General features: G+C 40.8%; 1 protein-coding gene and 1 long non-coding RNA gene across 2 annotated transcripts in view; one reads left to right on the forward strand and one right to left on the reverse strand.

Moving 5' to 3' along the window:
- The window catches only part of kcnq3 (potassium voltage-gated channel, KQT-like subfamily, member 3), a gene marked incomplete at its 3' end in the record, with an annotated part of 172173 nt that extends 169031 nt beyond the window's left edge, over positions 1-3142 (reverse strand). Inside the window, exon 1 of the mRNA XM_079529280.1 lies at positions 3095-3142. Coding sequence (XP_079385406.1) covers positions 3095-3126 — 32 coding nt within the window. The 5' untranslated portion in view covers positions 3127-3142. The remainder of the gene's footprint in view (positions 1-3094) is intronic.
- Positions 3143-3237: 95 nt separating this feature from the next.
- Positions 3238-11730, forward strand: LOC306943550. Its single transcript, XR_013792422.1, has 3 exons — positions 3238-3349; positions 4710-4814; positions 9906-11730. It is a non-coding gene; the product is annotated as an uncharacterized lncRNA (long non-coding RNA).
- The last annotated feature ends 1501 nt before the right edge of the window (positions 11731-13231 follow it).

Raw genomic sequence — 13231 nt, forward strand, 5'->3', positions numbered from 1 at the left:
CCTCTTTCACGACATCCATAAATCTTCTCTTTGGTCTTCACCTCCTGCCTGGCAGTTTTAATCTAATCTCAACATCCTTCTACCGATATACTCATTACTCACTATCTTTCCTCTGTATGTGTCCAAACCATCTCAGTTCTGGCCTCTCTAGCTTTATCTCCTAAACATCTGACATGCGCTGTCCCTCCTGAGCCTATCCATCCTTGTTACTCCCAGAGAGAACCTCAACATTTTAATCTCTGCTACCTCAGCTCTGCTTCCTGTCTTTTCCTCAGTGCGACTGTCTCTAAACCATACAACATAGCTGGTCTCACCACCGTCTTGCACCTTCCCTTTCATTCTTGTTGATACTTTCCTATCACACATCACACCTGACACTTTTCTCCACCCATTCCAATCTGCTTGCACTCGTGTTTTTAGTACTTAAAGTCCTCCACCTTCCTCACGTCTACTCCCTGTAACCTCACTGTTCCACTTGGGTTCCTCTCATTCACACGCATGTATTCTGCACCTCTCTAGATTTTCCTCTACCGGCTCTCACTACAGATCACAATCACAATGTCATCTGCAAACATCATGGTCCATGGGGATTCCTGTCTAACCTCGTCTGTCAGCCTGTCCATCACCATGATGGCGAACAAGAAGGGGCTCAGTGCTGATCATAATTGATGCAGACCCACTTCCACCTTGAACTCCTCTGTCACGCACATAGAACACCTCACCACTGTCTTATAACTTCCAGCATACATGTCCTGCACCACTCTAACATACTTCTCTGTCACTCTAGACTTCCTCATACAATACCACCGTTCCTCTCTCGTGAGGACCAATTATATGAAGATAGGTTGAAAAGCGGTGAAGTGGTCCTTTAAAAGATGACATAAAATATGCCTTAACATTTTCATGTATGATAATCTAACTCTACAAAGTAACTACAAATTACTCCACTACAAATAATTGTAGTGGAATAAAAATAAGTACAATATTTGCCTAACCCTTTGACAAGTAGAGGAGTAGAAGTATGAAATGTAATTAGCCTACTCAAAAGGTACCTACTTGTCTTGAGTACAGCACTTGAGTAAATGTACCACTGACAGAGTAACAGAGTAATTACTTGAACAAAGAGTATGAGACGTGAATCAGCAGGTCAAATGAATGCACTTGTCTTGTCCAACTAATTATCAGGGTTAGAAAACGGTCTTGTTTTTAAACGAGGCTGTAATGGAAAAAGCAATAATTAGATTTTGCCTGTCTGCCACTGCTGTGCACAGTGAAATCCTCAGTGTTCATTTATACATGCATGACTCTGAGAGTGCACAAATGTAACCAAATGAACCTGCAAGAATGTCACAAATGAATAATAATGAATGACATTCCAAAAATGAAATAAAATAACTTTTAAGAAGTAGTAAAACCATAGCCGATCTACAAGCTCACAACTGAGCTTGTAGATCGGCTATTTTCACTAGTTTGAAAATCTAGTTGTTGTTGTTCAAATCATTGCTTAGTTTTGGCAACGTACGTGTTAGAGCAGAATCAACACACATAAGGCTTATTAGCCAGGCTATCCATGATGTACATCAAACTCTTGTCTTATTACATTGCTCATGTAACCTCATATCTCCATATTTCATTTTTATGTTTTTTTCCCCTCATAACCCTGCCATACATGAGTGTCAAAAATAGCCAATCTAAACTCACAGCTTGAAGATCGCTTGTGAGCTTGTGAGCTTGTAGATCACTAGTTTGTGAAGCGTGTAAGCTTGTGTAGCTCTTGGCTATATCCACTATTTCAGATTTTTTTATCCATCTGTCCGTCTGTCCGTCCGTCAACCCATCCATCCAAGTGATACAAGATTTAGGGTGTGTGTGTGTGTGTGTGTGTGTGTGTATGTGTGTGTGTGTGTGTGTGTGTGTGTGTGTGTGTGTGTGTGTGTGTGTGTGTGCATGCACGTGCGTGTGTGTGTGTGTGTGGGGGGGGGGGGGTGCTCGGAGTTGCCACGGTGACAGGTGGAGGTGGATGGACTGACAGTCTACCAGAAGGAAGTGACACATGATGATGGCCTGAACATCACCATGGTACATAACCTATATGCTGTCGGGCAGAAACTCTATATCCATATTTGCACTTTTTTTACTCCACTACAGTTATGGGAAAACATTAGTTACTTTGTAGATTTGGATTATTATTACAAAACATGCACAAACCACTTCTGCCCTATTTACACTAGAGGTATTTCTACATTGTGGTATTGCTACTTTTACTTAAGCACAAAACGTGAGTACTTCTTCCACCACTGCAAGGCAGAGATCAGAGTTCCCTGCGAGTGTCGGAATGATGGACGTGTCTGATGGATTTGGTTCACATATTGATCCACAGAGCGTTAATGTCCACACGCCATAACTTCTGACTGGCGGAGGCGCTCAGCACTGGCACATGAATCAGACTAAACACTGAGAAGAAGACCTGCACATGATCCACATGCTGAGTGGTGACTAAATACCAGTGGTGGAAAAAATACTCACTTATTTTTTACCTGAGTAAAAGTATCAATACTGCAATATAGAAATACTCTGTTACAAGTAACAGTCCATCATTCTTAATGTAGGCCTAGGGTGAAAGTACAAAGTACTGGATTTAAAATGTACTTAATGTATCAAAAGTAAAAGTATAGTCATTATGCAGAGTGTCCCATTTCAAGTTTCCAAATGTATAAACAAACAGCTTTTGAAAATAGCAGATCTACAAGCTCAGTCACATCGCAACACATTGTGATTGTAGATTTCCAAATGGCCAAAAGAGTCAAAAGAGAATTGCACTATTTACAACAGTTAAAAAGAGAATAACCTAGGTTGAGAGACATTAATATTGTTAATGTTATCCTTCAATGCATGCTTAAATGTATTTGTTGTGGATTTATTGTTGTTTATTTGGAAGAGGGTATGCGCGTGACATCATCATCAAACCAGGAAGTTATGCAGGAACGCCTATACTGAGTGGCAGAAACTACTTTCTGGCCTTGACAGCCCATACATCCACACAGAAAAGTCATATCTGATTGCATTAAACAACATTAAACGATGTTAAACTCACTTTGCCTGTTGCTTTGCCACTCGATGTGCCATTCACTTTAAGCATGCGCATACTCTCTATAAGAGAAAATACGTTTGTGCACCTTTATTGTGAAGGAGTTAACCAGAAACGGAATTCATACTCATTTAGTGTGACCTCACAACCTAGAAGGAACGTGCTGAGAACCAGTGCGCTCAGTCGAGTGGGGTGGGGTCTATGGGCTGGAAACCAGGCTAGCACATTACCACTTTCTTGATGCAACAAGACCGACAGAATGTACGTAAACCAAGCCACATTTTGCATCCACGGTTCCACCTGTTTGTTCTGTATTTTCTACTGCATGAGAAGTCAGTCAACTTTATATCTCATACTTTGGTGTCATCATTTCAAACTTTTAAGAACTTTCACTTCAGTTACTAGATGATAATTATCACAAAAGATACCAATTCAGCCATATACATTTTGATTTCGCCCATTTGAAAATAGCCGATCTACAAGCTCGCATAGGCCTACAGTATGTGCCTACAGTATGTGTTGCTGCGACGCATTGTGAGCTTGTAGATCGCTATTTTCGTACAGGTGCAAATTGCAATGTTGGGGAGTAACTCGCCAACAATACAATCAATCAGATACGACTTTACTATTTGGATGAATAGGCTGTCAATGGGAAATTGAACCACCTTGCTGGCAAGATGGACGCAGTGTTCACAGCAGCAATATTTAAATTGTATAATGTCCCTTGGCAGATAATGGGTTATTTTGTAAATTTAGTTTAAAGGACCACTTCACCCATTTCTTATAACCCTTTCTCATTATAAATGACACCATTTGTCTACTCACTCTAGGGACAGTTGTTTGTATGAATGTTGTTTGATTGATTGATCGAAAATTGTGCACAGCTTGTAGAATGGGTACAGTTCAAAATAACTCAATACAAAAACTGCTACTGCGAGGATATAACCGCAGGAAAAGCATTAAGCCTTGTTTACATCAATCATTGTCAAATCATAAAGACATATAAATATAGACTTCTATGAAAAAAGGAAATCGTGTACAGTATGGAAAAAAGGGGTGGTGGGGTGGGGGAAGGCCGTTCCACATTTTAGTGGCATAGGAGCTAAATATTTTTTTCCCTTGTTTGAGCCGAATCTGGGTTGCACGCTGTTTGTTGAACTCCCTCTGGTGTTGTGATTGTGGACTTTGTTGACATTCAGGAAGTATTTTGACAGGGTACATGAGTATCTTATGGTGTAGTGAATCTCGTAGACTTGGCCTATTGCAAGTTGCTGTACTCTGTCATCAACCCTAAGCCATTCCAGCCTATCAAAATGGGCAGGGGTGAGGTGGGTTCTCGGAGTAAGGCCAAATAGTAGCCTGACCAGTTTGTTTTTAGATGTCTGGAGTCTTGTTTTAAGGGCCTTTGAGGTGCTGTGGTACCATGAGGTGCATGCATAGTCGAAGCAAACTTGTATGAGGGCTCCTGTTAGGATCTTCAAAGTATTAATGTTGACCATGTTTTATGTTGTGATGTTTTATGTGGACCCCAGGAAGACTAGCGACTGCGACAGCGGAAGCGAATAAAGAATAAAGTACAAGAAGAGTTTGTAGTTAACTTTGTCCACATCATTTCAACCAGAACTGACTGTGGACTCAGGAACTGAGGTGAAGATGAACTATGATGATGACCCCACCAGGGACAATCATGTTGAACAGGAGGAACCCAACGAAAACCAATACCTCGGTAAGTTACATGTTCGCCATCCTTTCTCATGTTTTCCTGTTCTATCATATTTTACTCATGTTTTACGGCTGTACTTTGCACGTTGAAAAGATAACAGGATTTTGTAAAAAGAAAAAAGAAAAAAAAAAGAATATATATATATATATATATATATTACAATTATAAGAGCTAATATTATTTCTACAAAACCTGTATATCCAGTCATTTGTGACATCATAAACAAGAAGTTGAAAGATAAATCTAAGTCTGATAATGATGTACTGTGCATGTTCACATCATGTATACTTTTAATTACTAAAATATTCAACGGTCACAAGATACAGAATCATGTGAAAATAGCAGATCTACAAGCTCACAATGTGTTGCGTTGTGACTTCTTGTGAGATTGTAGATGTATATTTTAGCATTTTTTCAATTGTTTTATTCATACTGGATATCATATCATACAGTATCTCTCTTTGGAAATCTTTGACGGTTTTGATATGATATGCCCGATAGGTTTGCCAGATACAATAGAAGTGGTTCATGTCTCACATTTTGTTCATGGTTTATTATAGAATCAAAGTGCTTTTATATTAATTTAACACAATATTTGCCAATCCCGCAATGTCTCGGGTTTAAACCTTAAATCCTACTTTGCCAACCTGAGAAATCTTGTGTATCTTTAATGGGATTTAATCCAGAATTAATAGTATTTGATTTACCGTATGTTAGCTGTTTTTAGCATCCGTCGCAAGCCTCTGGTAGCTCCCATGCATGGTGTGACATCATCGAATATCCCAAATCTCCACGCACATGCACGCAATCTAAAGCATTTATAGGGCTCAGATTGAGCTAATGGACGATGTTTAGAGCTTAATAAAACTTTAATCTGACCTCGTGAGTACAAAACAATTGTTTACACTGACGGAAGACGGCACAGACTGAAGCTTTGACTCATCACACAAACACAGAGTTCACAGCTGTCAACGTTTTGTAGTTTTCTTCAGGATTCTGGCAACACCACCAAGTTTAGCCAACAGATGGCGGCATGTAATTGGTTAACACAGGAGATGGGTGGGCCGCTGACTGTTTTTGTTTGTTTGTTTGTTTTTAAATTGGGCCCTGACCCAGAACAGGTCAGCTCATTGTGTTGCTGTCTATGGTGCTGAAATGGTATAATGTAAGATCCTGCATCTCGCTCAACTCTTAATTCTGTCTTGTCTGTTTGTATATTTGGGACCGATGTGGACTCAACACAAATGTTGCATGTTTCATATTCACCAAATGTGTGAGGTGTCTTCTCGACCTCAGGGCATTACTGGTTATTTGGTATAAGCAAATGGTTCTCAAATAGTCTTGTGTGCGTGTGTACATGTGACACACACTTAACAGTCTATTACTACTTAACAGTCCGGAAGCCTGTGCAAATAGCAGATCTACAAGCTCACAGTGCATCACATCGTGACACATTGTGAGCTTGTAGATCTGCTATTTTCAAATGGACGAAATGTAGGACTGAAAAGGTCAAAATGTAGGATCAAAATGTTTGGTAATATTAATCAAAAATCTACAAAGTAACTAACTAAAGTTTTCAAATAAATGTATTTGTAAGTATTGGAAAATACTACATACAGCGATAGTTCATGGAGCCACAGACGTCAGGAGGCTACATCTAATCATATCTCCCTGGACCATCCCCCCCACCCCATTAATTTGTCTGTTTCTCATTCGCTTCATGCTAATAACACACACACGCCCACAGTTCTCGGGCGGTCCATTTAAGCAGTCACTATTCTGCATTCACTCTAAATGTAGCTGACTCAGGCGTTGTTCAGATGTCTGCGTTCAAATCCCCTCCACCTCCCCGGCCTCCTCCCTGTGGCATTTAGTTCTGTAATGGGTGATTATATGTGATTTATGGGTTGTACCATGGTATGTGGTATCTAGTTCTGTAATGGTTGATTCTGTGATTTATGGATTGTTCTATTGTGATGTATCTGTGGTATATGGCATTCAATTGAAAGTTGTTATGTTCATGTAATGTCTTTATCTTTTGCTCTGTGCTGGGGGGTTTGTGATTTCAGATTGTGTATATTAATCACAATCTGGTAATCTGTAATATCACAGGAGCAGAGCCACACTGCCAAACTAAATGCAATACATACAGTAGCATTGCAATAAATGGTAATTGCTTAATCCTGAGCTGAAATGTCTCAATTAATTAGAAATACTAAAGTAAAGTACAAATACCTCAAAATTGTGCTGAAGTACAGTACTTAGAGAAAATGTACTTAGTTATTGTTCCACCATTGTCCACTGCATAGTAGCCATATCTTGGTCAGTCGCTAGCATCAATCCAGCAAGAAGCTGGTGAGAATGGCTATAGAGGGAGAGTCAAATAGTTTTTCTTAGATTTCAATGTATAACATTGAAAGCTCATCTGAAAGCTTGAAATCCGCACATTCATAATCCGTAAAAATAGAAAACTGATCAAATGACTGTGCCCTACTTGGGGCACATTCAATCTCTCCCTGTCACACACTATGTTGAAGTCAATGTTTCCATCTGCCAACATCCATCCACATTTCATGTCGACTCCATCATCTTGTGCTCATCTCTCTGGATGAGCGCCATGTGTTCAGAGAAGGAGCCAGCCAGTCAGTCCCTGTCGCACAGTGCACCCTAAGTACATTCACCCAAGGACAGCACTACTTTAAGTGCACTCTTGAGGTACTTACTTACTTTAATTGAGTATTTCCATTTTTTTATTCTACTCCAGTAGGCTATAGGCCTATCTTAGAGGCCTTGCACTTTGGTTATTCGAAGATGGCATATCTACATTCTAGCTGCTTTATTTAAAAAATCACACCTGTGTGAAGTGAGTGGTGCAACTCCGTGTGGGGGTCCCCGGAAGTTCCAGACCCACGGGAACACGCCCAGGGTGCCGGCCCGGTTCCGACGAGCCACCCCGTGTCTGAAACGGTCCAGAAATGACAGATTTACCGTGTGGGGGTCCCCGGAACATCCAGACCCCCAGGAATGTGCCCAGGTGGCCGGGCCGGTTCCGGCGAGCCGCCCCACGTCCGAAATGGTTGAGAAATGACAGTTACTGGGGATCCCCAGGGGGTCCCTGTACTGTACTGTACTGTACTGTACTGTACTGTACTGTACTGTACTGTACTGTACTGTCACACCCAAAATCATCATACAGTTAATACATGTGTTAGGCTGCACAACAGTGACACTTGGTGGTGAAAACCAACCAAACGCTATTTTCGTGCTCGGACACAGCCACCCAGGGACGGACCCAGGGATGGACGGACCCAGGGACACACATATCTGTCTATAGGAGAAAAAAGTGTGAGCTTACCATGTGAGCATAATGAGTTTTACATATACAATATTTTGATGCCAGTACTTTTCCTTATTAGGCTATGTAAGTAAAACACATGTGCATCTCTCTGGATGAGTGCCATGTGTTTACGTCCCTGGCCAGCACGAGCTGGCCAGAGATTGATACGTTTATCTGCAGCGTTCATGCTGATTCCCTGCATCCTCTGATACGACGTCCGTCACCTCAATCTGTCAACTCGCACCACCTCTGGAGTGTCCTATTTCATGCCGGCAGTGGAAGGCATCAACGAGGTTAACAGCTTGATTCATGACAGCCCGTTTAGTCGCGCTTAGTGCCCCCAAACTGCAGCAGACACCCCCTCACAGAACCCTCTCCCACATTTATCTTACGAAAGGTTATAGCACCAAAGACAATAAAATAAAAACGTCTTTCGGTGAGTTGGACGCATTCTGCCGAAGATGTATAGAGGCATTTGTTGTTTAAATATGTCGTCTCTGTCAGGTGGAAACCTCATACTGTATAGGATAATAGGATTCAAATTCGAAAATAGCAAAAGTTGCGGATCGACGAGCTGAAAACGGCACTTGCGCTGTGTTGAGCGCTTGTCGACCTGCTACTTTTGATGGTTTTGAAGTGTGAACAAGTAGTATTAAATAAAAGCACAACAAGTTAGAATATGGAGATAAGAGGTGTCTGCTCGACAACAGCGATATATTTTCTATTCTCAGTAAGATGGCCGTGGTAAATTAGATTATGTAAACAGCACACTGTGAGATGCATATTTGGCCTGGGCTCAATGTTCGCAGCTGCCACCGCTCTTTTAAATTATTGCAGAGAGCCCAGACACCACAGATTGTTTTTCTTTTAAAGATACTATTACTGTTACCACTGCATGTCAAGCGTCTTTGGCAGAGGTGGAAGAAATACTGTTACTTCAGTAAATGTAGGAATGCCACAATGTAGAAATAATGTTACATGTAAAAGTGCTGCCTTCAAGTAGGCTACAAAGTATTGGCATACAAATAATAGTGCCAAAGGTACTACCACGTCCAGTATTATAGCCTACATAATGGTCCATGTAAATCAAAACTAAAAGAGACAAGTTCGCAACCTTTTTGATTTCAAGGACCCTCCTATGATACTATATGGGACCTCATTCTGCACTGCTCAATCATCAGTGTTTATTTAAGTCTTGATAAACAAGTAATGCAGGGGTCTGCAACCATTTAAATGCCATGTTTTTAATTTCCCTGATAGTCAGTGTGCCATTTCAACATTTATGACACCACATCAAAATAAGACATTTCCAACAGATTTAGACATTTCAGAACATTGTATTGATCATTAGACAATAACTCAACATATTTGATTGACTCTGCCTTGCCTCCTTGATCTATGAGAGACCAACCCATGTTTAGTCTCAAAGTGGTGCTTGAAAACTAAACCCCAGCATTCCTATTCTGGGGAGAACACTGACCAAAAATAGCAGGTATACAAGCTCAGAGCTTGTAGATCGGCAAACAACATTTTCAAGACATGAACATAAACAAAACCCTATTTATCCATGATGGCTGGCATCTAGAGTAGGCCTATTTAAGATCTATCTTGCTTTGCCTTTATGTGAAATTGTTTTCTAGGGAAGCTCTAGGGAACTCCGGTCAACTAAGTATATTCAAGTATATTTGAGAGTTTGAGCGGTTAATAGCGTGGTTGTGACTCGTCCATGCTGTGGAAACATTCTTGTGCATCAACAGAGCTGAAGAACGATAGCCTGTCCGCCATGAACATACAGTACATGTCAGAGGAAATGCTGAGTCGGGTCCTATCAACCAGAGCCTTTCTGGAAGGGTCCCAGTGGAGCTGGGTCCTCGTGTAACAACCTGGGTCCATCGTGTAAGGCGACACCACCGCTGGTCTGGGGAGCTTTTCTAAAATGAAGCTGCTGACCCAAGGGTTTATTTTTCTGCTGTCTCTCCGTTTTGTTGAAACCAAACCTGTCTTCAATGATCTGAGAACGACTGTTTTTCTTTTTTTCCCCCCTTTGTTCCCTTTGTTGTAAGAAATTCCTACATGTGTCTGTGTGGTTGTTGATGCTGTCGCTGTCCGGCAGAAACCCTGTATCTCTATTTTATTTTTTTTCCCTTTTTGGGGTGGGGGTGGGGGGTAAATTAATGACGTAAATGAATGACGTACAACGTGTTATGTGGGTCGCACACACCAAGACTTCAGTTCAAATTGTTTATTTCATATTTGAACAGGACAAATCCAGCCTTCATCAGTGTGACACTGATCTGGTCTAGCCCTATGGAATGTATGGACTGCATATGCTAATAAAAACAACTTAATACTTTCTAAGGTTAATATGAGCATCAAAGCAATATTGTAAATACTTTTTATTAGCACGTGCATTCCATACATTCCATAGGGCTGGACACACATGGACGAAATAAAAATACCTTAGAAATAAAATATCTCTGTTTTTATTTTTTCATTTGCGTTATAGAGGGCAAGTATAATGTTTTAAGGCATATTTTTCTTATTAGCCAGGGATCCTTTTAACAAGACATTGTGACTAAATGATAACGACATCTGCTTATGACTTCTTTCCATTTCCTGAAAAGTAACAGGATTGGACATACAAGGTTTCCACTTGACTGATCCCAATCTGTCTCACTGTCTTCTACTGAGTGCTGTTCATTGTAAGGGAAGCCTTGGGGATAGAGCAGACAGCTTGTGACCAGCTGGTCACATGTTCCAATCCCTGGATAGACTCAGAAAGAGGGATTGTCGAATGAACAGGCTTTTTATTCCCTTCCATCGAGATGTATTTCTGATTTAGCTGGTCCCGCATAGGAGCTTTTAAAATCCCAAACTGGAACAGGATTTAGATAATCAACATGGCTGCACTGTGGTTGTACTGGTCAAAAACAGTGGTTGTACTGTGGTTGTACTGTCAGCTCCCAGTACAACAGAAGACTGTAGTGATACTGGTCAGCTTCCAGTGGCCAAAAATAGAAGCTGGTACAACTGAAGGTACTGCATGCACATCCAACAATGTGACAGGCGCAGGATGTAAATGGCACAGTTCAAGAGATAAATGAGATTGGTACACCGCTGTGAATGCTCCCAGAAATATTTTATTAAGAAAGAACGTCCGAGACGGACAAAACGTTGTTTCTTTCTTGAATAAAGTCATAATGCAATAAAGTCATAACTTTGCCTCTCAAAAGTATAATCTCCCAGCGTGGATGTGCGTATCAGTATCAACTCAAAGCAGCATGTGGACAAATTATACGTAGCTTGCGGAGTTAGTTCAGTCAGATATACTCGAGGGGGTTAATGCCGTGCTCAAGGGCGCATTCATATACTCAAGGGGTTAATATGCTGCATTACAATGTGGGTGTATTCAGTGTGTGCAAGGCCCACATGTCATTCGCTGATGTGGCAGTCAGCTGACCAATTGGGCGGGCTACTTAAGCTCACTAGACTGCATGCTCTTCCTTCTGCTTATGGTTCCTGGTTGCTGTTATGTGATGTTTGCTCCCACCACCACCACCACCGGTGGGCTCTGTTATTTATGTTCCCCATGGGGTTTTATTGTATATCTATCTCCCTGCTCTTAATGTTTAACGATGGTGTTTGATTGTGCCGAGCAGGGATAAAAATGTAGCAGAGCCGAACGCCAAGATAAAATATTATATGCACACTTGTATTCTCATTCTATAATAAATATTGGTTAAATCTATTCGTGAGTTGTCTGACTGAAATAGAATAGCTTCTCGAGTGCACTTTTTGACATTTCAGAGTCTAACTGAAAAAGCCTTCAGAGAGTCTGACATCTAACCTCCTGTGATCAAACTTGGATGAAACATTGGATGCATAAAACATGCTCTGTGTACAGCACTGTGGAGGAGGCCCAGACACCATCCAGAGATAAAACCTGGTACACACACATTAATAATTCACCAGCATGCTACTGGGACAAAGACAAGACGCACAGCGTTCAATGGATCACACACTGCTGTTGTACTATAGTCTCCATTCTGAATGGTATACAAAATATCCCTTTCTATGCACAATATCGTGATTTGTATTATAAATCTGTGGGACACCAATGAAAGATGTGTAGAACACTGTATAAATTTCAATTTTTATAAATACAGTAAGACAGGCAGGCAGGCAGGCAGGCAGACAGACAGACAGACAGACAGACAGACAGACAGACAGGAGAGGTGAGGGGGAAAGAGTGAGATTGAGGGAGAGAGGCATTTACTCTGGATGGATATGTAAATAATTCATGTAAATGCATTGGTGGGGTTGACGTCATGTCTTTTCTTACTGTAGGTAAAAAAAGATTTGGAAGAGATAGAGTCAATCAATGGTGGAAGAAGTACCAAAGTAAAGCAACATCACACTGTGGAAATATATAAATACTTTTTTTAAATGTACTATAAAACTATTACATCAAAGAACCAAAGCAAAAGTATTCACATCTTGAAACTTTTATTTTTATTTTTATTTTTTAGACAAACTACAAGCTCACATTGAGATATGAGCTCATCTCACCTATGTTATCTATTCATCAATTCAATTCAATCTTTATGCCAGACTCAGGGTATAATACACAATAAGAAAAATAAGAAAAAACAATAAAAGAGAAACATAAAGAATAGGTTCACAGACTGTAGAGGCTGGTAGAGTGGTTATTGCACGTTTTGCAATAATATCAAAAGCACCTCAAAACTACTGAAGTATAGGCCTAGACAGTAACACAGTATACTGTACTTGAGCAATGTCCATACAGTAGCCTAGTTATTCCACCACTGTTTAAATTATGAATAGGATGATGCGGATGAAGGTAAGGAGAGAAGTGTGGATGGATTCATGGCGAGCAGGAAACCATGGAGCAAACCGAGAGGGTGTTTCCACGGTGACTGCCATCAGTGCCATGGCTGCTGTTCTATAGGCACAGCACGGAAGTACTGCTGTCCTGCCCTGCTTGATGATGCATAGAACAGTGGTTCTCACAGTGGTTCTCAAAGTGGGTTCTTGAGAGGAGTTAATATAAGTCCTGACGTCA

The sequence above is a fragment of the Electrona antarctica genome, assembly GCF_951216825.1.
Source record: "Electrona antarctica genome assembly, chromosome: 19".
Lineage (NCBI taxonomy): Eukaryota > Metazoa > Chordata > Actinopteri > Myctophiformes > Myctophidae > Electrona > Electrona antarctica.